At 43.6% G+C, this 24,399-nt stretch overlaps 1 protein-coding gene across 1 annotated transcript; it reads right to left on the minus strand.

Moving 5' to 3' along the window:
- Positions 1-8,887: 8,887 nt before the first annotated feature.
- LOC143416705 (uncharacterized) lies at positions 8,888-23,511 on the minus strand. The gene is made up of 5 exons (XM_076882189.1): positions 23,481-23,511; positions 17,115-17,406; positions 16,881-17,017; positions 9,356-9,650; positions 8,888-9,153 (listed from the first exon to the last, which is right to left on the minus strand). The coding sequence occupies exons 1-5, from the start codon at positions 23,509-23,511 to the stop codon at positions 8,976-8,978; spliced, it is 933 nt and encodes a 310-aa protein (XP_076738304.1). The 3' UTR covers positions 8,888-8,975.
- Positions 23,512-24,399: the final 888 nt, after the last annotated feature.

The following is a 24,399-nucleotide window of genomic DNA, read 5'->3' on the forward strand; positions in this document are numbered from 1 at the left end:
CGACTACTTTATTCTTCTTCCGTCAAACAGCAGCACGATTGCGATTGTTTTCCCCGATTGTTTGTTGTGCCAAAAAGCTGATCGTCTGCCAGAAATCAGTGCTTTAAGCTACTACATACCATAATAAAAGTTTGTATTAAAGAGTGACTCCTCCAATAGGTCATATTGACTTTAATAAATCCCTGTAGCATTGTAAAGCGTGAAAAAAGTAATGCACACAGTTACATATGTGACAGAGTAACTTATGTGTTTTGGCCATGATCTGATTGTAAAATCATTTTTTATTTTATTTAATTTTATTAGGCCTTATATGAATGAAGCATGCATTTCTTCTGAGCTGTCAAATGTCCTGTCAGTCAACAGGAACTCAAAGAGTCTCCAGCAATTTCCAACAGATTAAAAAATATAGATTTTTATTCAGCTGCATCTTATTCATCCCTGTCAGTGAGACGGCTTCATTTTATTACGAGTGTAACTTTGCTCCATGCTGTGCTTTTCAAAATCAAATTTATTTATTTATTTTTATTTTCTTTGTTCAGTCATTGACATGTGGTAGTTTGAACTTAGTAAATATGTACCAGAATGTTTTGATCGTAGAAGAAAGGTTTACCTGCCAGTGTTCCAGATGTTAATGTTAACATGATGAAAATGCCTGTTGACATACAGACATTAAAAACATTTAAATAACTGAATTATTTTTAAATGATCTCACTGATGTGTACATAAATGCCATCATCTTTATTTTAACTTTGTTTCTTTTTTTTAAGAAAGTTTAAGATATTTTAACTTACCAATGAAGCTCCAAATATGAGTCCCACTCATGGCTTTAGAAAATATCCGAGTCAAATGTATTATGGCATTAATTACAACACAGTAGTTACTGATACACCAACTGGCAGGTAAACTGGCTTACTACCAGTCTCATATTACTTGTTTTGATCACCAAGAATATGCAAATTTTTAGTCAGTAATGTTTGCATGAATGACAACACACCCAAACTGACATCTTCTTCTTCAGACCAAATCCTCCCATTGCATGTTTCTACGATTTAATGTTTAAATATTTTATTTTATTTGTTATATTTTTCCACTCGCCTTATTTAACATTTTAATTGCATTCATTGATCACTACTTTCAAAGACACATAAGCTAAAAATCTACTGGACCTGGCTTCTCTCCTATTGAATTATACATGCACAGGAGAGATAAGAAAGTTGATGGCCAAGGTGTGCTCATTCTCTTCCTAACCCCTCTCTTAATTATTAGAACAAAACTACCATCAGCTCAGACTACTCCTGTAATTAAAGGTTAAATTGTGGACATTCTCTTCTCAACCGTTTGTTGACATTAAAGGTAAAAACATGACGAAAAATCCATCTGACATGGTCCCAGTTTCCCCAGTAGGTACTCTTCTTTTTATCTGTGAATAAACCCTCTAATTCTTAGATGCGAGTCCCACTTCTGACTCCTGCTCACCTGCTCTAGACATGACACCATTTTAGTTTGAATAAGCCCCTAACCCAACTGGTTCCATCTAGTGATGTGCAGATTGATACTGAAATATCTATTCCTCCGATACCAGTCATTTATGTTCTAGAATCGATTCTCATATTAAAATATCAATATTTTAGTAATTTGGGGTAAATTTGTAGTTTATCATTAACAGGAACAGAGTGGAAAGAAACTATAACATTCGGATTGTCTACATTGGAAGGAAATACTTCCTCTTCCGCCTTTCATAGTCATGTGTGAAATAGGGCTGTATAAATGGAGTCATGTGCGGACGTATTTTACATCCACAAACACCAAGACACGGTTTGCGATACATGTGGCAAGACAGTGAGGTGTTGTGGCAACACCACTAACCTCGTCAAACACCTCACATTAAATCATGTAACAGAATATGATGAGCTTATGTTGAGGTGAACTGAAGAAGAGGAGAGGAGAGGGGTAGGTGCTGCTAGGGCAATACAGATGTCTCTCACAGTCTAGCAGCCAGGCAACATGCTCAAATGGCTTCAGTTTTTTTTTTCTATATGATAATTCTGCATTATTAAGTGATAAGAACAAGTAATCTGATGTCCTGTAATCATTATGAAAATATAATTTGAGATACAATAAAAGATACAGTAAAAAAAAAAGTTTTTGTACAAAGTATATAGGATCAGTATATAAGTAGGAGAACCTTCACAGACATAGGATCAGTATTGTCGATACCACCCTGAATTTTACTTGGTATCAGATTGGAAAGGAAATCAGTGGTATCGCACATCACTAGTTCCATCTGAACTTTGTATTGCCTGCTGGGTAGCACTCATAGGATCAGGGATTAGGACTTTTTAAACAGAGAGCTGATCCAGACTTACTGTATTGGGGCCCAGTTCCCACCCCATGGACAGTACCTTCTAATGATTCAATAATGGCACACCAGATGGATTTAGAGAAACATCAAAGAAAATTATGCAATTCTGGTTTTTCTCATTCATATTCAAAACTCAAATTTAAAAAAAAAAAAATCAAAACTATTTGTTTCTGTTTAAATAAGTGATAAATATTTAGGCCAATGTTTATAAAATATACAGTGGGGCAAAAAAGTATTTAGTCAGCCACCGATTGTGCAAGTTCCCCCACTTAAAATGATGACAGAGGTCAGTAATTTGCACCAGAGGTACACTTCAACTGTGAGAGACAGAATGTGAAAAAAAAATCCATGAATCCACATGGTAGGATTTGTAAAGAATTTATTCGTAAATCAGGGTGGAAAATAAGTATTTGGTCAATAACAAAAATACAACTCAATACTTTGTAACATAACCTTTGTTGGCAATAACAGAGGTCAAACGTTTACTATAGGTCTTTACCAGGTTTGCACACACAGTAGCTGGTATTTTGGCCCATTCCTCCATGCAGATCTTCTCGAGAGCAGTGATGTTTTGGGGCTGTCGCCGAGCAACACGGACTTTCAACTCCCGCCACAGATTTTCTATGGGGTTGAGGTCTGGAGACTGGCTAGGCCACTCCAGGACTTTCAAATGCTTCTTACGGAGCCACTCCTTTGTTGCCCGGGCGGTGTGTTTCGGATCATTGTCATGTTGGAAGACCCAGCCTCGTTTCATCTTCAAAGTTCTCACTGATGGAAGGAGGTTTTGGCTCAAAATCTCACGATACATGGCCCCATTCATTCTGTCCTTAACACGGATCAGTCGTCCTGTCCCCTTGGCAGAAAAACAGCCCCATAGCATGATGTTTCCACCCCCATGCTTCACAGTAGGTATGGTGTTCTTGGGATGCAACTCAGTATTCTTCTTCCTCCAAACACGACGAGTTGAGTTTATACCAAAAAGTTCTACTTTGGTTTCATCTGACCACATGACATTCTCCCAATCCTCTGCTGTATCATCCATGTGCTCTCTGGCAAACTTCAGACGGGCCTGGACATGCACTGGCTTCAGCAGCGGAACACGTCTGGCACTGCGGGATTTGATTCCCTGCCGTTGTAGTGTGTTACTGATGGTGACCTTTGTTACTTTGGTCCCAGCTCTCTGCAGGTCATTCACCAGGTCCCCCCGTGTGGTTCTGGGATCTTTGCTCACCGTTCTCATGATCATTTTGACCCCACGGGATGAGATCTTGCGTGGAGCCCCAGATCGAGGGAGATTATCAGTGGTCTTGCATGTCTTCCATTTTCTGATGATTGCTCCCACAGTTGATTTTTTCACACCAAGCTGCTTGCCTATTGTAGATTCACTCTTCCCAGTCTGGTGCAGGTCTAAAATATTTTTCCTGGTGTCCTTCAAAAGCTCTTTGGTCTTGGCCATGGCCGAGTTTGGAGTCTGACTGTTTGAGGCTGTGGACAGGTGTCTTTTATACAGATGATGAGTTCAAACAGGTGCCATTCATACAGGTAACGAGTGGGGGACAGAAAAGCTTCTTACAGAAGACGTTACAGGTCTGTGAGAGCCAGAGATTTTCCTTGTTTGAGGTGACCAAATACTTATTTTCCACCCTGATTTACGGATAAATTCTTTACAAATCCTACCATGTGAATTCATGGATTTTTTTTTCACATTCTGTCTCTCACAGTTGAAGTGTACCTCTGGTGCAAATTACTGACCTCTGTCATCATTTTAAGTGGGGGAACTTGCACAATCGGTGGCTGACTAAATACTTTTTTGCCCCACTGTATATTCTATCCATAAATGTCAGAAATTATATCTCACAGTGGGTTTTGGTTGCCATTTTGCTCAAGTGCGTTCCTGATTAGGATCTGTGACCCCAAAATAATTTCCATTAAACCATCTGGTATGTTGATGACGGTGACAACACTGACTTTATAGACAGCTAACAAGTCTGTTCTCCACCAGGGAGACAGATCTTCGGCAGTATGAGTATAGTGTCCTCTCTGTGGAGAGCCCGTAGAATGGCCTATAGCACTGTTTAAAGGCACATTCTAAAGCAGTTCCACAAGATTGTAGAAAGGTTTGATAAGGCACGAATCAGTATTTGGCACGTGTGCTACAGTAAATAAAAAGATCTCATGATTTTCTTCTTTACTTTCAGTATCACTTATCACTGGTGAATTTCCAGCTGAGATTCCAACAACATCGGGCCTGGTGTAGAATTCACTCTGTTCTGCATCAATTTTATTATTCCTTTATTTTGCATTTATTTAATGAGGGAGTGAACTCTTTAGATTGAGATTCTCCTTGGTAATAGTGTGCTAGGCTGACATAGGCAGCAATCAAGCATGTTTTCAGCACCAGGAGAAACTGGAACACCTGAAAGAAAACTGTGAAAGAACGGGCGAATAAAGAACATGCAAACTCCACAAAGAAGGGCTCCACCAAGGTTTACAACCCAGAAATCTCATCAGTGCTATCAACAGACATAGAAAGGATTCTTGGGGCACAGATCGTGATCGGGATCAGTGCTAGCACTACTGCTGTGATCCAGCAGTGCTATCCACTGAGCCATACTATTACTAGGATGACATTTATTCATATTATTGCTATAAAAATTACATCATTAAATACATTTTAAGATATTTTTCACATACCAGTGAAGTGCCCCATACTCATATTTGCCTCCAAACATTGCCTCCAATCATATGACCCCCACAGGTTACACAAGCTGTTTGTTCTCGTGTCTGTGCCCTTCGATGCCTTCCCCAAACCACAGCTCAGTCCATGTTTAAGCCATTTGCCTTTATCTACTAAAAAACGCTGTCAAAGCTAAAATGAGGACATGGGCCAAGCTAGTGTAATATTTATTATATTAAATTAAACAGCGATTAGTGATACACTTTAAATGACAGGCAGACTTTCTTGTTACTTCTGTAGTGTTCTTATGAGGATTACCAATCACATACTGGACTCCTTTATTTGCTTTGGTTCATGAGCACACTCACATTCATGACACATGTATGTTTATGCAGATTGCTTCCACAAACAAACAAAAAGGTTCAGATCAATAGTTTTAAAACCTTTTTACCACCAGCATACATCATATCCTGTATCTGTTGGACTCACCCAGAAGTCTATACACCTTTAGGCCTGGAAGGTTCTTTACCTTCTTACCGTCAGTCTAACACTTCTGCATTTGGAAGACTTCAATTAACTTTTTTTTTCACTGTATTGTTAGCGCTGCATACACACACACATCAATCCATTAAATCCATCTTATCAATGTTAAACAAAACACATTCACATTACAATTTGTCACAAACTAATCTTTGTCACACATAACAACAGCTCCTTAAATTTTTTCCAACCCAGGTGACCATAGAAGAGAAAACAAGAGTAAGTTCATCACTTTGGTCCATACTACAGATACTATAGTGTACTATACTATAACGTGGACCTAGTTTTTGCAGGCATTTATTGTTATATATAATGCAAAGGAATAAGCTCGCCTGCTTTTTATAAATATAATTATAATAATTCCCATGAGCAATAGTACAAACCAAACAGCAAAAATTTAGACAGAAATTATTTACACATGACTTCAACTTAATGTGTTGTCATTAGGATTGGCGATATGAAAAAGATAAACAGTGTTCTATGCAGTTACTGAATTTTTGCCAGAATTTAAAAGAGTGCAAAACAAATTCAAATATAAACTATTTCTAACAAAATAACTATGCATCACAGTTTCTACTGTGTCATCTCCTTTATGGATTTGTTGGATCCTTGGTGCTGGAGAAATAAACTCTCTGCACAGCATCGTCAGAACCTGAAAGGACATGAGTTACATTTAAATTAAGGCAATGCACAAGGGTTGTACACAAGCCAACATGTTGCAAGTAAAACCTGATTGGCAGATGAAGTTGAGGTTCTCCCCACAGGGCTGGTCCTGCCAGAGGAAGTGCTCTGTGCTGGCCACGCCTCCACAGGTGCTGGAGTAGCTGTCAGGAACAAAATCTTGTGGCCAATTTAAGAAATTCATGGAATATCCAGACATCCAGAACCACTCGTCTGCTCTGAGGGATCTTTTGGACAGAGAAAAATATATGAACAGATTTAAACTGAATGGATAAACTGCTATTGATAGAGCATAGGCAGCACTTGTTTACATTGAGTTTGACAAAAGCTACATGATTGATATTTATCTTTAAAATAACAATATATATTACTAATTTGTATGGTCAGGAAGACACTAAATACATTTTGTTATTCTGCAAGCTCAAGGCTGGCCTTTCCGGTATAACACTTCAGTCCAAACGGAGTAAAAAAAAAAGAAAATAAGAAGAATTTCACTACAAAAAAAAAAAAAGTGTACAAATCAAAGTGTACAAATCAATCAATAGAAATTTCTTTCAAATTTCTTGTGGATTAAATAATGTCAATTAAGTTTCTGCCACCCCTATGTTAGAGCAGGTTTGCTGTTGTCTGGGAAAGGCAGCTGTGGAAATGAGTATACACAACAAAACAAAGCATCTGACTTATAGATTTACAGTACCATATCACACTATTAGAGCACTTTGCTCTCGCACTGCAGGCCTACTTGTTGTTCCTAGAGTATTTAAAAGTAGAATGGGAGGGAGAGCCTTCAGTTTTCAGGCCCCTCTTCTGTGGAACCAGCTTCCAGTTTGGATTCAGAAGACAGACACTATCTCTACTTTTAAGATTAGGCTTAAAACTTTCCTTTTTGCTAAAGCATATAGTTAGGGCTGGACCAGGTGATCCTGAATCCTCCCTTAGTTATGCTGCAATAGACGTAGGCTGCCGGGGATTCCCATGATGCATTGAGTTTTTCCTTTCCAGTCACCTTTCTCACTCACTATGTGTTAATAGACCTCTCTGCATTGAATCATACGTGTTATTAATCTCTGTCTCTCTTCCACAGCATGTCTTTATCCTGTCTTCCTTCTCTCACCCCAACCGGTCGCAGCAGATGGCCCCGCCCCTCCCTGAGCCTGGTTCTGCTGGAGGTTTCTTCCTGTTAAAAGGGAGTTTTTCCTTCCCACTGTTGCCAAAGTGCTTGCTCATAGGGGTTCATAATATTGGGTTTTTCTTTTCTTTTTTATTGTAGGGTCGACCTTATAATATAAAGCACCTTGAGGCTGTTGTTGTGATTCGGCACTCTATAAGAAAATTTTTATTGTTATCAGAGATCACTTCTTCTTTGAACAATTGGTAGTTATTTTCATTTTCTTCATTCATTGTTCACATTTCTTTCTAGCTTTTCTTGTTTTGATTTTGTTATTTCTTTGATTTCCTTGTGGTCATCTGACATTATTTCTAGTTCTTTAATAGATTTTTTATTACACTTGTGATTGGAGAGCTCCACCATCTCATTTATATTTTGTCATGCTGATTCACTGATCTGTAAATGTACATCAACTAAATGAATCTATAGCTATCAGTACCTGCGCAGTCCCAGCCAGACGTGGTCTGTGAGAGAGAAAGGAACGAGGCCCAGCAGCTGCTCCAACTCGCTTTGCTCCTGTTGGTTGTGAAGGCTGAGCAGGTCCCAGTAATAACGTCTACAGTACATCAGAGCATCAGACCAGCAGAGCCTCTCTCCCACAACCGTCACGTTCCTGCCACCAAACTGCAGGCTCACAGGTGGAGGAGGGCTGGAAGGAGGTGGAGGAATGACAACATCTGGCACTGCAGGGAAGTATTCTTATTAGAAACCATATTTGGTTTTTTATTGTTTTCCGTTTATCTTAACATCTTAAATTGCAATGTTCTGTATTAAAATTGGACACCGAAAGCTAACTGTGAGCAAAGATAAAATATTAGAAAAAAGGGTAACAACAGTAAAAATGTTACCATAATTTAAGCACACACAACAATCAAAGAACTTCCAAAAATAACATCCCAAGACCCTACCAGATAGAGAAGCAAACACCTCCACTTCACACAGAGTCATATATCTCTTAATTCCTGGTATGATCACATTGACGTAGCGACCTTCCATTGCATTACACTGGAATGTGTATGTTGGTGTGCCATCTAATGATTCAATCATGCCACAACTGATGGATTTAGAGAAACAACAAAGAAAATGTCAGTTTTAATTTCTAATCTATGTTCAAACATTAGTTTGTTGTTGTTTAAGTACAGAAAAAAATTTAACTTAATGGTTATGGAGAAATGCTCAGAAATCAGATCTCACCTGGGGTTTTGGTTACCATTTTGATCCAGCGAGTTCCCGATCAGGATCTGTGCCCCAAGAATCCTTTCTATAACAGCATCCTGTCTGTTGATGATGGTGACAGCACTGACTTTATAGACAGCCAACAAGTCTACTCTCCACCAGGGATCCAGATCTTCTAAAGTATGTGTACAGCATCCTGAGTCCAAGTTTCCATTTCTGCATCCATCGACACCTTTTGAAGGCCCATATGCTGCACTAACAGATGACTGTACTGTTTCTCTGTTTAAGGCCACATTTTGAAGCGGCTCCACTAAATTGTTGAAAGGAAAAAATGGGCATGAATCAGTAAAAGGCAGACGTCTTTCAGTAGATCAGATCCAGTCGCTTAAAGCTCTACCTGCTGGGGCAGCATACACCTCCACTTCACACAGGGTGAGAGTCTTCTTCTGTCCAGGAAGAAACATATTCACAAAGCGACCCTCCATGCTGCCTCCATCACACCGGTATGTGTAGGTTTTACCTGCTTTGATATGTGAGATGGAAGCACACCTGACAGCAGAGAGTGTGGGGGCAGTATTATGTTAGTATTATGGACTTCATGTTAAGGAGAAAGTAACATCAAGTAATTAACTAGTCCTGTGGTCGATAATATGTATATTCTAATTGCTGAAACATTGCTGTTCAAGTTATTCTAAAATAAAACAAAGAAAGAAAAAAAAAACACAATGAACGTTGACTGATATAAAATTACCTGGGATTACTGTTTCCATTGTTGTCCAGTGAGTTTCCTATTCTGATCTCAGCTCCATCCAGTCTTTCAGCACAGCAGTCTCCTCTGTTGGTGACTTTTACAGCAGTGATTGTAAAGCTTCGCTGCAGGTCCACCCTCCACCAGGGGTTGGTCTCGTCTTCAGCCGTGTGGCTACAGAACCCATTGCTATAGAACGAGTTCCGTCTGCCATCGATGGCTTTGGACGCAGTGGCAAAGGAGAGTGTAGATGACTGGGTAGCTTCTCCTTTGAGTGCCACATTGGGTAATGGGTATCCTTGAAGGAAAACCAAGAGGACAATAATTTCTTTTGGTTGGGCTCTGACAACCCTTACTGGTAAAAAAAATAAAAAACCCCAAAACAAATAAGGATTAAAGCATCATTATATTTTTTCAGTAATCAAAAACACCCTGACACGAATGCCTTCATTTGTACTTTTACTCAGTCACTTAGTCTTCCTTATCAGCATCAGAATTAGTGGTGCAACGGATCAAAAATCTCACGGTTCGGATCGGATCACGGTTTTAAGTCACGGATAGGATAAATTTTCGGATCAGCAAAAATAGAAAAAAAAGACAAAAATTCGACTCACCATTTATTTATTTAAGTATTTTTTGCCTATTAAAAAACATTCAATTGAAGACTCATTTCACTCACTTATACAAAAACAAATTAAGGTGCATATGGACATTATGGACCATGCTGGGCAGCCTCTGCATCCTCTGCACACGGCCATAAACAACCAGAGGATTCTGTTCAGTGACAGGTTGCTTCTCCCAAAGTCAAGGAGCAGCAGACTTAAAGTCCTTTGTCCCACACGCCATTAAACTGTTTAACTCCTCGCTGGAGGGGAGAGGGAGGGGAGACGGGGACAAAGGATGGGGGAACAAGTAAGCTGTAGTGCCTTTTCACTGTGCAATAGTTTTTGTTAATAACCAACGGTGTAATAAATCAAATCACTTTTATTGTCACTTCACATGTGCAGGTACACTGGTACAGTACATGTGAGTGAAATTCTTGTGTGCAAGCTTCACAAGCAACAGAGTTGTGCAAAAAATACAATAACATAAAACAAGAAAAATATAAGAATGGCTAAATCTGAGAGTAATAAATATATGTTCAATAGACTCACTTGAAATGTGCCGTTCCCTTGTATTCTTATTCCTATTTATTCTATTTATCCCTTTTGTATTCTCTGTATTTATATATGTGTATATATGGTATTGTAGCGGGTCAGGGCTGTTCGGGGTTCTGTTTTTACAGTTATGTTTTGTTTATGTTACCATAGTGACGGGTGACGCCCTCTTGCTGCGACGGTGTGTCCTTCCAGGGTCAGAGGGCGCCCTGTGTGTTGTTGTTGTTGCTGTGCTGTTTCCGCACTGAGCAGTGAGCTAGCGGCAGTGTTCTTCTGGCAGATGTAAATAAATGGCGGTGCTCCCTGGCTAAGAGGGCGGGGGAGCAAGACCGAATGGAATTCTGTCTCCTCCTTGTCTGAGCTTGCCACATTGGTGTCAGAAGTGGGATAGCTCACCCTCGCCGTAATGGAGAGAGACATTCAGAGGCTGGAGCAAGCTGTCGAGGAGAACATTCCCCACGTGGGAAGCTGGCGATTGAAGAGAGAGGATGTGAGTGGCCATGTAAGTCCCCCGACGGGTCCCGATGGCGCGAGCGCACCACGGCGATGGCCCATCACGACAGACGCTAGGGCAATGCTTCATGGGCTACATCTGTCGACCCACACGCCGAGCCCCCAACCGCGAGCAGTTATGCCTACCACGCCAGTTAAGGTACCGAAATACAATGGGCTAACCCCGCTAGAGCCCTACCTCTCACAAGTGCGGCTGGCCGCCAGACATAGTGGCTGGAGCGAAGAGGAGACTGCTACACACCTAGTGCTAGCATTAGAGGGAGATGCACTGCAGATACTCCTTGACCTAGCCCCGGCAGAGCAGCATGAGCTCCAGGCCCTCACCGCGGCACTCGAGAGGCGATTCGGGCAGCGGCACTCCACTGATCAGAGCAGAGAGCGGCTGACCAACCGGAGCCGTTGGCCGGAGGAGAGCCTGGGCACCTTTGCAGCAGACGTGTTGCTGTATGCTCGTTGTGGCTATCCGGAGTTTCCAGCAGCAGCCCGTGAGGAGCTTAGCCTGCATGCTTTTCTGCAAGGACTTTTCCCAGAGCGACAACGCCAACACGTCCACCTGGCCATGCCTCAGGGCTGGTGCTCACCTCGCGACCTAACCAGCAGGTGCCCCCCCCCCAAACTACCCAGCTGATGACAGTGACGGGGGAGAAAACTGTTATGCGGGGGAAGAAACTGTTGCGGATCTGAGTGAAGGATCTGGAGCTGGTGCACGACTTCTGGCTCGCCGACATTCAAGACCGGTGCATCATTGGCCTGGATCTGCTGAGCCGCTGGGGGGGCCTGCGTCGACACCGTGAAGCTGGCTATCACTCTTGGCGCAGAGACTTTTGCCCTCCAGCGTGGCCAAAAGCAGGGAGCGAAGGGGACCAGACGAGACAGGCGTCGGGCACCTGCCGCTCAGCAGATTTCGGATGCCGGTGGCTCTGGGTCATCTCCACTCGCCTCAGCCTCAGCCTCAGCCTCTCAGCCCGACAAACCTCCCTCGACCAAGACCATCGAGGCTGTTGATGACCTTTGGCAGCGCAGCAGCGTAGGCCTCAACGTCGACCAGCGCCAGCGGTTGAGGTGCCTTCTGGATGAGAATGTGGACATCTTTGCTGCCAGTGACAAAGACTGTAGGCAGACGAGTCTGGTCCAGCACACCATCGACACCGGCTCTGCTAAGCCCATCCGTCTGCGCCCACACCGGCTGCCCCTCTCAAAACGGCAGGTAGCAGAAGAGAAGATCCGTGAGATGGCTGCGGCTGGGGTGATCGAGTCATCCAATAGCCCATGGGCGGCACCCTGGTTCTGGTGGGGAAGAAGGATGGCAGCCCGAGGTTCTGCGTGGACTTTTGCCGTCTCAATGCAGTCAACAAGAAGGACTCGTACACACTTCTGCGGATCGTCGAGGCCCTAGATTACGTTACCGGCTCCAGCTGGTTCAGCTCCCTCGACCTACGCAGCGGTTACTGGCAGGTGGAGCTAGCCCCCAAAGCAAGGCCTAAGACTGCATTCACCATTGGACAGGGGCTGTGGCAGTTCAGGGTCATGCCATTTGGGCTCTGCAATGCGCCAGCGACGTTTGAGAGGCTGATGGAGAGGGTGCTAGTGGATATCCCTGGTAGCCGCTGCGTTGTGTACCTGGATGACCTGTTGGTGCACGGTGGCGACTTCGACAGTGCACTGTCTCACCTGAGCGAGGTCCATCCGACGAGCTGGGCTGCAGCTCAACCCCGTGAAATGCCGGCTGTTGGCGAGAGAGACCACGTTCTTGGGCCATGTGATCAGCACTCGAGGTGTCACTACTGACCCCGCAAAAGTGGCTGCGGTCCGGGACTGGCCGACTGCCTCGAACGTCCAAGAACTATGGAGCTTCCTGGGCCTAGCCTCCTACTACCGTCAGTTCATCAAGGGGTTCGCGATGATGGCCAGCCCCCTCCACCGCCTGACTGACAAGGGAGTGCTGTTTGGCTGGGGGGGATGCCTGTGCTGCGGCTTTTGCACAGCTGAAGGAGGCCCTCACCAGAGCCCCAGTCCTGGCCTACCCCGACGCCCAGCAACCTTTCATTGTGGACACTGATGCTAGCAATGTAGGAGTCGGGGCGGTCCTTTCCCAGCAGGACGAGGCTGGAGAACAGGTGGTGGCGTACTTCAGTCGTGCCTTGGGGCGAGCCGAGAGGAACTACTGCATGACCCGGTGGGAGCTGCTGGCCGTAGTGCTAGCGGTGCGGCACTTCCAGCCATATCTGCACGGCTGCCGGTTCCTCCTGTGCACTGACCATGCGTCTCTGACTTGGCTCCTGAACTTCAAACACCCAGAAGGGCAGGTGGCCCGCTGGCTGGAGGTCCTTCAGGGCTACGACTTCGAGATCCAGCATTGGGCAGGTCGACAGCATGGCAACGCTGATGCCCTCTCCAGATGGCCCTGCGTAGCCGTCGAGTGCCGCTACTGCCTGCGACAGGAGGAGCGGGCCCAGGAGGTGCTGGGGGTGGCTACTGCTCAGGCCACAGCCGGCGGAGGGGGGTGGCTCCCATTTACAACGCAGCAGCTGAAGCTGGAGCAGGAGGCCGACGCGACGCCCCGCCTGGACGGGGGGTGTCGGGACAGGAGCCCGAGGTGAAGGCCTACTACTCCCAGCACAACAATCTGGAGACCCACGACGGCCTCCTGTACCGGAGATGGTGGGCCCCCGGTCAGGGCAGAGATCTCCTGCAGCTGTTGGTGCCTCAGTCGCATGTGGTCACAGGTGCTTGAGCTGGTCCACAGCTCGGTGGGGGCAGGACACTATGGGAACGCCAAAACTCTCCGCCGCCTCAGGGGACAGTTCTACTGGCCTGGCTGTCGACGGGATGTGGAACTTCATGTGCACTGCTGTGACACCTGCATGGCACAGAAGGGCCCAACTCAACGCTCCACTGCCCCCCTTCAGCAGTACCTGGTGGGGGCCCCAATGGAAAGAGTGGTAGTGGACGTCCTGGGGCCTTTCCCCATCACAGAGTCAGGGAACCGGTATGTGTTGGTGGCTATGGACTATTTCACGAAGTGGCCAGAGGCCCACGGGGTGCCGGACCAGAGCGCAACGACGACGGCCGAGAAGCTGGTGGAGGAGATGTTCACCCGTTTTGGGGTCCCGGCTTAGCTCCACAGTGACCAGGGGCGTAACTTCGAATCGAAGGTCTTTGGGGAGATCTGCCGGCGGCTGGGGGTGGAGAAGACGAGAACCACACTGCTCCACCTGCAAAGCGATGGCTTGGTTGAACACTTTAACCGCATGCTGGCCACCCAGCTCGCCATTCTCACCAATTCAATTCAATTCAATTCAATTTTATTTATATAGCGCCAAATCACAACAAAAGTCGTCTCAAGGCGCTTCATAGATACAGAGAAAAACCCAACAATCATATGACCCCTTTTGAGCAAGCACTTTGGTGACAGTGGGAAGGAAAAACTCCCTTTTAACAGGAAGAAACCTCCGGCAGAACCAGGCTCAGGGAGGGGCGGGGCCATCTGCTGCGACCGGTTGGGGTGAGAGAAGGAAGACAGGATAAAGACATGCTGTGGAAGAGAGACAGAGGTTAATAACAGATATGATTCAATGCAGAGAGGTCTATTAATACATAGTGAGTGAGAAAGGTGACTGGAAAGGAAAAACTCAATGCATCATGGGAATCCCCCGGCAGCCTACATCTATTGCAGCATAACTAAGGGAGGATTCAGGGTCACCTGGTCCAGCCCTAACTATATGCTTTAGCAAAAAGGAAAGTTTTAAGCCTAATCTTAAAAGTAGAGATAGTGTCTGTCTCCCGAATCCAAACTGGAAGCTGGTTCCACAGAAGAGGGGCCTGAAAACTGAAGGCTCTCCCTCCCATTCTACTTTTAAATACTCTAGGAACAACAAGTAGGCCTGCAGAGCGAGAGCGAAGCGCTCTAATAGGGTGATATGGTACTACAAGGTCATTAAGATAAGATGGGGCCTGATTATTTAAGACCTTGTATGTGAGGAGCAGGATTTTGAATTCAATTCTGGATTTAACAGGAAGCCAATGAAGGGAAGCCAAAACAGGAGAAATATGATCTCTCTTTCTAGTCCCTGTCAGGACTCTTGCTGCAGCATTTTGGATTAGTTGAAGGCTTTTCAGCGAGTTTTTTGGACATCCTGGTAATAATGAATTACAGTAGTCCAGCCTGGAAGTAATAAATGCATGAACTAGTTTTTCAGCGTCACTCTGAGACAGGATATTTCTAATCTGCCAGCCGTCACCAGTGGGATTGGGACCGACATCTGCCTCTGGTCCTTTGGTCGTATCGGACTGCAGTTCAGGAGTTCAGCCAGTGCACACCTGCCGCTCTGATGTTTGGACGGGAGTTCTGGATGCCTGTGGATCTGGTGTTCGGGTCCCCCCCTGAGCCGGAGATTGATGGTGGGCCAGAGATGGACTACTACAGGAGGCTGAGGGAGCGGCTGCAGGTGGTTCATGACTACACCCACCAGGCTCAGGCCAGCGCCGGAGTACGACAGAAAAGAGTCTATGACACCAAGTGCCGAGGGGGGGTTTTCATGCCAGGCGACAAGGTCTGGGTGTACTGCCCGGTCCGCAAGAGAGGAGTGTCCCCCAAACTGTGCAGTCACTGGCAAGGGCCGGCGGAGGTCATGGAGCGGCTAACAGAAGTGGTCTACCGCATCCGCATGCCGGGCCTGGAGTGCATGGTGGTGTTGCACCGGGACAGGCTCTCACCGTACCGACCGCTCGCTCCGGCAGACGCTGGGGCAGGGGATGCTGGTGGCACCCCATTTTCTGACCCGAGTGACTTTTCCCCCGCCGGTCGAGACCGGCCGGTGCGCCAAAAGAAGGCACCTGGACATTTGCAGGACTTTGTGTGGGGTAATGGGGTCGTCGGGGACGACTGACCCCTTAGGTGGGGGCTATGTAGCGGGTCAGGGCTGTTCGGGGTTCTGTTTTTACAGTTCTGTTTTGTTTATTTTACCATAGTGACGGGTGACGCCCTCTCGCTGCGACGGTGTGTCCTTCCGGGGTCAGAGGAAGCCCTGTGTGTTGTTGTTGTTGCTGTGCTGTTGCCGCGCTGAGCAGTGAGCTAGCGGCAGTGTTCTTCTGGCAGATGTAAATAAATGGCGGTGCTCCCTGGCTAAGAGTTCGGGGGAGCAAGACCGAACGGAATTCTGTCTCCTCCTTGTCTGAGCTCGCCACAGTATATTACTGCTCACATTCTGCAACTTCTGTCAGTGCTGTGCAACTGGAAACTGAATTTCCCAGAGGAACCCACCCGAGGGATAAATAAAGTTTCATCTAATCTAATGTAATCTATAGGGCAGTACAGGGCTTTGTATCTACCACTCCACTGTGATATAACGAGCGGTCACGGTCACGTGGCTTTCCGTTGCCCTGGAGGTCCACCCATTTGTAGTTAGAGCAACAGAAGATGCCTGGGACAGTTCAGCCATAACTTTAAACTTCTCCTGCTCATTCATGCTTGGAATGATCTTGTCACACTGAAGTGGACGATATATAGCGTGGCTCAAGCACGTTCATCACAGTTTAAACCCCTTGTTTTGCACAACAAAATACGGCCTCCCGTCTGCAGCTAAACACCCCATTAGCTTTTGTAATAGCTTTAGCGCGGTCGGATTGGGCAGCAAAAGGCTGCTTAAATACCGCAAACTCCTCTACTCCGCTACTTGGACCGCTAGCACTGACCATAACTACCGCTTGACAGACCCACCACGTGCACCATACACATATTTTTTTTTTCTTTTTCCAATCTTCGGATCACGTGCGTACCAAACCGTGGAGTGGGATCAGTTCGGATTTCGGATCAACCGTGATCCGTTGCACCACTAATCAGAATTAAAGGTGTTTACCGTAGTACACTTCAACCTCACAGAGACTCAGGACCTTTGCACTTCCTGGTAGGAACACAGTGACGTAGCGTCCCTTCACAGAGTTACATGGAAAGTAAAACGCTTGTCCCTTGGGAATGTGAGAGATGACAGCACACCTGTGTACGAAAAAGTCAAATAGAAAAAGTATAAGAATGAATTAAAAAAAGCCCTACTGATATGATGATTACTGACTTATGGTTATAGCTCTTTCACCTGATGCTTTCAGGGCCACTGATTGATGTTGAATTTCCAATCCAGATTTCAGCACCATCCAGCCTGTTTTCCAATTGATCTCTATTGATTATCATTACAGCTCCAATTGTATACACATTTACCAGGTCTACTCTCCACCAGGGATTAGATTGTCCACTGGTAAGTGTGCAAGACCCTCTTTGATAGCTTGCATCTCTGTTTCCATCAACTGCTCTACCAGCAGTACCCACAGTGCCATTGGTTGAAGATTGGACAGCTGTTTTTTTCAGTGCCAGGTTGTAAAGAAGTTGACCTAAGTGAAAAAAATAACTATTAATCAAAACAGAGGGGATTATTGTTATTTTCTTCTGGAATTGAGCATAAAATAAAATATATATCCATGTCGAGTGTCAAATTAGGAGTTCTTCTATTTGTATTTGTGCTGGTTTGCAATTGGCAATTTACTGCATATTGCACTGAATGTACAGTCATAGTTTGTAGTTTGACCTGATGTGTTTGCAGAGGTGGGACCAAGTCATTGTTTTGCAAGTCTCAAGTAAGTCTCAAGTCTTTGTCCTCAAGTCACAAATCAAGTCTCAAGTAATGTCAGGCAAGTCAGAGTCGAGTCTCAAGTCACTGGTGTAGAAGTTCAAGTAAAGTCACAAGTCTGAAACTTTGAATTTCAATTCCTTTCGAGTCTTTAAAAACAAAAACACGAAAAAAGAATGTTGCAGTTATATGCTAAATGTAAATATTAGACCATGTAATTTTAAAGTCTGTGTTTTTCTCAACACATGACGAAATAGTGAACTTAGAAAATATACACAAATTGTGAAATTGCACCTCTATAAAATGCAGCTCAATTAAACTTAGCTCCAAGAATAATTTTCACCGACAGTTCTGAGATAAGCTGCATGTTATTCTTGGATGCGCTTGTAGGGCCGGCTTTAAAATCGCATGACAAAAATATCATACACATTAAAAAAAACTGCATCACCAATGTAGCCTGGACAAGATTTGCTAGTTAGATGAAGTCAGCTATCTCATCGTAGCAAAAGAGAAGCACCACCTACTGTTCTTTATGTAACTTCAACTGTCGGAGAAAGTTGGAAGTTGCTCCATCTCTGTCTGTGATTCTCTTCTTGCATGTTTTGTATGTTGCATTTCGGTTTTTTGTTGACTACTTCATAGTTTATGTACCTGAAAAAAATAACTCCTTGCAGCATTTTTGAGCGTTTTTTTTTTTTTTTAAATCTGCTTAATTTGATTGGCTGTGCTACAGCTCACGCACACATAGTATGGAGTGTGGTTTGAATAAACGAATCAATGAATTGAATTAATGGTGCACACTTTCTATATAATATGTATGTTAAATTTTATATTTGGGGTGAAATATCAATTCTTTTCAAGTAAACCGGTTCAAGTCCAATTCAAGTCCCAGGTCATTGGTGTAAAAGTCCAAGTCAAGTCACAAGTCCTAAAACATTTTTTCAAGTCAAGTCTAAAGTCATAAAATTAATGACTCGAGTCTGACTCGAGTCCAAGTCATGTGACTCGAGTCCACACCTCTGTGTGTTTGTGATCATTTCTTCTAGGAGCGTTAATTACGGTGTGTTCACACCGAACGCAATAGATGAGACCAGAGCATTAGGTTTACATGGAAAGTCAATGTAGAAGCGCGATGATGTGCGACTGCAGATCCCGCGAAAATTCAGAAGCAGATTTGCGTCGCGAAAATGCATCAAACGCGCATCAAAGCAGCGCGTCTGGCGCGTTTGAATCGCGAAAATACGTGCGTCAGTTTTTGTGTTGCATTTTGTGCATTCACGCGTATCGCGTCTACTGCTCGAGTTGGAAAAATCTGAACTTCAGCGTCAATCTGCGCCGCGACAACCAATCAGGAGCCTGGTGACGTGGCCCTGACCTAGGTCAAAGGGGCAGGTCCAGCCAAAGACCTTCATTCTTCATTCAGTATGGAGGAATGGTTAATCAACGCCGTAGCAAACCACCCGGAGCTGTACGACACCAGCTGCTTTCTGTACCGAGACAGGAATAAAAAGGACCGAGCTTGGAGAAAGATATGTGAAGAGATCGGGCAACCTGGTAAGTTCATTCATTTCTCTTTTTAAATTTTTGACTGACCCGGGGAAGCCGCACAAAAGCTAGCAAGCCCGCCTACTGTCCCGCTATTTTCCCACTGATGTACAAATACCTTTCTGCTTTTATGTTGTCATATAGGAATATATGTTATTGTTTATTAATAAACAGCACACAGTGGTCCCGCTGTTCACTGCCTCGCGTCACTGCCTCGCTTTTTCGCTGATTTTTTATTGCACAGTACAGCATTGCATTCTGCAGCCTGATTGTCAAATCTCCTCCATGTCGTGGCTCCTGTGCTTGCCAAATTTATCATGTTTGGTTTTGATAACCATCACGTCCAATAGAAAAAACAGCACAAAAACACTCATAACTATGACCCTCATTCGGAAATACACACCTGCACCGGGATAGAAAAAGGCGCATGAAAGTGGCAGGCAGACGAAGACAAAACGCGGCATAATAATACTTTTACGTTTTAAAATCTACAAAGGTTTTCACTTTGAGAATCAACTTGTGAGAACTGTGACTAATGTTCATGTGTGTGGGGAAAAAGTGTATAAAGTGCGTGGCTAGTTATTCTGAGAACCCCTGCTGCAATAAATGAGGGACCACTGTACAGTGAGGCAAAAAAGTAATCAGGGTGGAAAATAAGTATTTGGTCAATAACAAAAATACAACTCAATACTTTGTAACATAACCTTTGTTGGCAATAACAGAGGACAAACGTTTACTATAGGTCTTTACCAGGTTTGCACACACAGTAGCTGGTATTTTGGCCCATTCCTCCATGCAGATCTTCACGAGAGCAGTGATGTTTTGGGGCTGTCGCCGAGCAACACGGACTTCCAACTCCCGCCACAGATTTTCTATGGGGTTGAGGTCTGGAGACTGGCTAGGCCACTCCAGGACTTTCAAATGCTTCTTACGGAGCCACTCCTTTGTTGCCCGGGCGGTGTGTTTTGGATCATTGTCATGTTGGAAGACCCAGCCTCGTTTCATCTTCAAAGTTCTCACTGATGGAAGGAGGTTTTGGCTCAAAATCTCACGATACATGGCCCCATTCATTCTGTCCTTAACACGGATCAGTCGTCCTGTCCCCTTGGCAGAAAAACAGCCCCATAGCATGATGTTTCCACCCCCATGCTTCACAGTAGGTATGGTGTTCTTGGGATGCAACTCAGTATTCTTCTTCCTCCAAACACGACGAGTTGAGTTTATACCAAAAAGTTCTACTTTGGTTTCATCTGACCACATGACATTCTCCCAATCCTCTGCTGTATCATCCATGTGCTCTCTGGCAAACTTCAGACGGGCCTGGACATGCACTGGCTTCAGCAGTGGAACACGTCTGGCACTGCGGGATTTGATTCCCTGCCGTTGTAGTGTGTTACTGATGGTGACCTTTGTTACTTTGGTCCCAGCTCTCTGCAGGTCATTCACCAGGTCCCCCCGTGTGGTTCTGGGATCTTTGCTCACCGTTCTCATGATCATTTTGACCCCACGGGATGAGATCTTGCGTGGAGCCCCAGATCGAGGGAGATTATCAGTGGTCTTGTATGTCTTCCATTTTCTGATGATTGCTCCCACAGTTGATTTTTTCACACCAAGCTGCTTGCCTATTGTAGATTCACTCTTCCCAGTCTGGTGCAGGTCTACAATACTTTTCCTGGTGTCCTTCGAAAGCTCTTTAGTCTTGGCCATGGCGGAGTTTGGAGTCTGACTGTTTGAGGCTGTGGACAGGTGTCTTTTATACAGATGATGAGTTCAAACAGGTGCCATTCATACAGGTAACGAGTGGGGGACAGAAAAGCTTCTTACAGAAGACGTTACAGGTCTGTGAGAGCCAGAGATTTTCCTTGTTTGAGGTGACCAAATACTTATTTTCCACCCTAATTTACGAATAAATTCTTTACAAATCCTACCATGTGGATTCATGGATTTTTTTTTCACATTCTGTCTCTCACAGTTGAAGTGTACCTCTGGTGCAAATTACTGACCTCTGTCATCATTTTAAGTGGGGGAACTTGCACAATCGGTGGCTGACTAAATACTTTTTTTGCCCCACTGTGTATACTTTCTCTATGACTATTGTTTTCAACCTGTTAACATTTAATATTGTCTTGACAGAGTCAACTGATTCTGCAAGTTTTTGCTTTATTACTTTAGGGCCAACCAGTAGAGATAAAAGAATAGGAAGAATGAAAAGATCTCAAAATATTGAGAATTTCTTCCTGAAGAAGGCTAAAATACAACCAGAAGCAGAGAGCAATGTCAGGGAAAGGTTGACTGAGCAGCAGTCATCATTGTCATTGAGTTCTACAAATGAAGGTATGTGTGAAAATGAATAAGGAAAATGCAAGGAAGGGATGTTTATATTGTCAATTGTTCAACCGATTCATAGGGGACGAATCCTAATATTTGGGAATAAATAATTAACTAAGCAAATATATGTATTGTGGCACATAATTATAAAGTAAAACAAAATCCTTCTTTAAATAACATGTTTTTTATTTAATGATCCACCTATTCTAAATCACTGATAATATTTGATGAAGCATAGAGTAGGTACTTGAGTAAATGCTTACTTTCAAAACATAAAGATTTTTGCAACTGCTGCTGTTTACAAATGTTTTTGTACTTCTTGTCTTCCTAACATGTAACACACTCTTATTAAAAGTTCAAGAGGTTTATTTTTGCACAATTTATACTGAAAACACTATCAAAAGAATATGGGCTCAAAATGTGGTCATAAATATTTTGTACTTGTAAATCAGGATTTGTATGTGTAAAAAAGATTTGTGTGTGTGTAAAAATGATTGCCGACATTCCTTATCATACATGCATACGTCTGTTGGCTGAGTTGGGGAAAAGTTCTCAATAGAGTTTTTGAGCACAGCAAGGAAATCTGTCAGTTCATGGACGTGACATGTATAATGCGGTGAAGGCATTTCAAGTGAAGCTGTCACAAATGCACCAGTGCCACCTGCCTCACTTTCCCTGTTGCCAAGTAATGTTGAACCAAGTCAGTGCAACAGTGCACCCAAATGCGCACTTTGCTGATAAACTGAGCGCACTTCGAAGCAAAAAAATGAGAATTTCAAGCTGCATTATAAACCATTTACAGTTGATGTGGAAACTGTACCAGTGCAGATTCAGATTGAGCTGCATTCTAATGGGACACTCAAGGGAAAGTACGACACTGAATGGCCCGCAGAGTTTATTAGTTATATTCCTGAAGCAATGCCCCCGGCTCAAACCTTATGTATGTTTTCATTTATTTTTTTCTGGGGATTTTGGCAGCATGTTCATATTTCTAACTTGCATAATTTTGACAGGACATATTTTTTATGGAGAGCAAAATATTTAAAGTTAAAGCTTTTTTTTTTTTTTAAAGTTTATTTATTCTGGAATTATATTCCTGTCTGTATTCATATTTATGTTTACAAAAACATTGTTTTAGTGTTCAATAAATGTTTATCTTGTCTGGCCTGCGACCTAAAGTGTACCTTGAGGTTTGGCCCCCTGTGCAATTGAGTTTGACACCTCTGTATTAAGAGAACACTCTCTGTGTGAAAAGTAATGGCTCTTCCTTTGACAGTCATGAATTAACTTTAATTAACTACACACTGTAGAAACTTGAGTTCAGTATCAGTGGACACACTCAGACCTGAGCAGACCTGCTGAATCAAGAAATCACTTAAAAAGAAGCTGTCTGACAAAGTGAAGCAGGCTAAAAGATCAAACAAAGTATCATCACTGATATCAGTCTACCTCCAACAGTGGAATGGTTTGTAGGTCTTTTCTAGAACCATGCATTTGTTCTGAGCTGTCAGATTTATCAGGATTAATTTGCCCTTTTAATAAAAATAAATAAATAAATATGGATTTTCATTCAGCTTCATCTTATTAATCTCAACTGCCATGCACCGAGACAGTTTCATGTTGGTTTGAAGGTAACTTGCTCCAGCACTTGGCTGTGCTTTGAGTTTTTATTTGATTTGTGATTCTCTTGGTACAATCCATTGGTTGTCATTGAAATCAGCTTTTTAATATTCTTTTTTTTCCAGTTCCCACCATATGCTAAGTTTGTAATTACTAAAAAGTGTTACCTGCCAGTGCTCCAGATGTTAATGTTAACATGATGGAAATGCCTGTTAACATATAGAGATTGAAAATATTTAAAAAACTGAATTATTATTTTGAATTGTTTTAGTGATGTGTGTATTAAATGCCATCTATTGTCATTTTACCTTTTTTTAATAGACAGTTTAAGAAAATTTAACTTACCAGTGAAGCTCCACATATGACTGCCCCTCATGGTTATGGAAAGTATCCAAGTCAAATTAATTCTGACATTACATATACTAATTAATGGTACACTCCAGCTGGTAGCTAGATTGACTTAGTGGCTCTGTAGCTTTCTACTAAGCTCTCTTAATCACACCCTTATTTGTTGAGATTAAAAAAAATGCAAATTTTAGTCACTAAAGTTTGCATGAACAAAAAACACACCCAGATTGATATCTGCTGCTTTGTTTGTTCTGCAAAGGTTAGCAAGACTGGCTACAGAATTTCAAGGTCAATCCACTAATTTCACACACAACTAGGCCTGCATAATAAATCGAAAATCTATTGTCAGTGCGATATCAGCCTATGCGATGGGCCCATCGCAAAAAAATGGCATAAACTGCGACAATTGGGTACCTCAAAATGTTTACACATGTGCTTTAAAGAATTTACCAATCAAAGAAACCCCTTTACACATTTGACCAGTCAAATAGAGCCCTTCACAGCATTAACCAATCAAACGGATTAGAGGCCCGTCTCCCACGTAGGTGGGGAGCGAACAACACTGCAGCAAGAGTTGTAATGGCTGAGAGCGAGACGCATGATGAGAACACTACTGACTATGAACTTGTGTCTAAAAAAAATAGTACCTCGCTTATTTGGAGGTACTTTGGATTTGATAAAGACAACTTTCTGCAAACACAGCTACTCTGCAAAATTTGCCAAACACTCGTGGCAACCACCAGAGGAAACACGACTAATCTCCACCATCATCTTCAATACAACCAGAGAGAACTGTTTGAATAGTTCCAGAAAGATAGGGCTAGCCAAACAAAGGTTGCTAATGTTAAGACAAAGAGCGCAGCAGTCCAACAGCCGTCTCTGTATCAGAGTTTTTCAAGTGGAACTCCTTATGAGA

This window comes from Maylandia zebra, linkage group LG3, assembly GCF_041146795.1.
Source record: "Maylandia zebra isolate NMK-2024a linkage group LG3, Mzebra_GT3a, whole genome shotgun sequence".
Taxonomy (NCBI): domain Eukaryota; kingdom Metazoa; phylum Chordata; class Actinopteri; order Cichliformes; family Cichlidae; genus Maylandia; species Maylandia zebra.

Coding starts and splice junctions, on each gene's coding strand:
- LOC143416705 (XM_076882189.1), bottom strand. CDS start 23,511: ATGAGGGGCAGTCATATGTGGAGCTTCACTG. Junction 17,018..17,114: donor AGTGGCCCTGAAAGCATCAG/GTGAAAGAGCTA, acceptor TTTCGTACACAG/GTGTGCTGTCATCTCTCACA. Junction 9,154..9,355: donor AATGGAAACAGTAATCCCAG/GTAATTTTATAT, acceptor CTCTGCTGTCAG/GTGTGCTTCCATCTCACATA.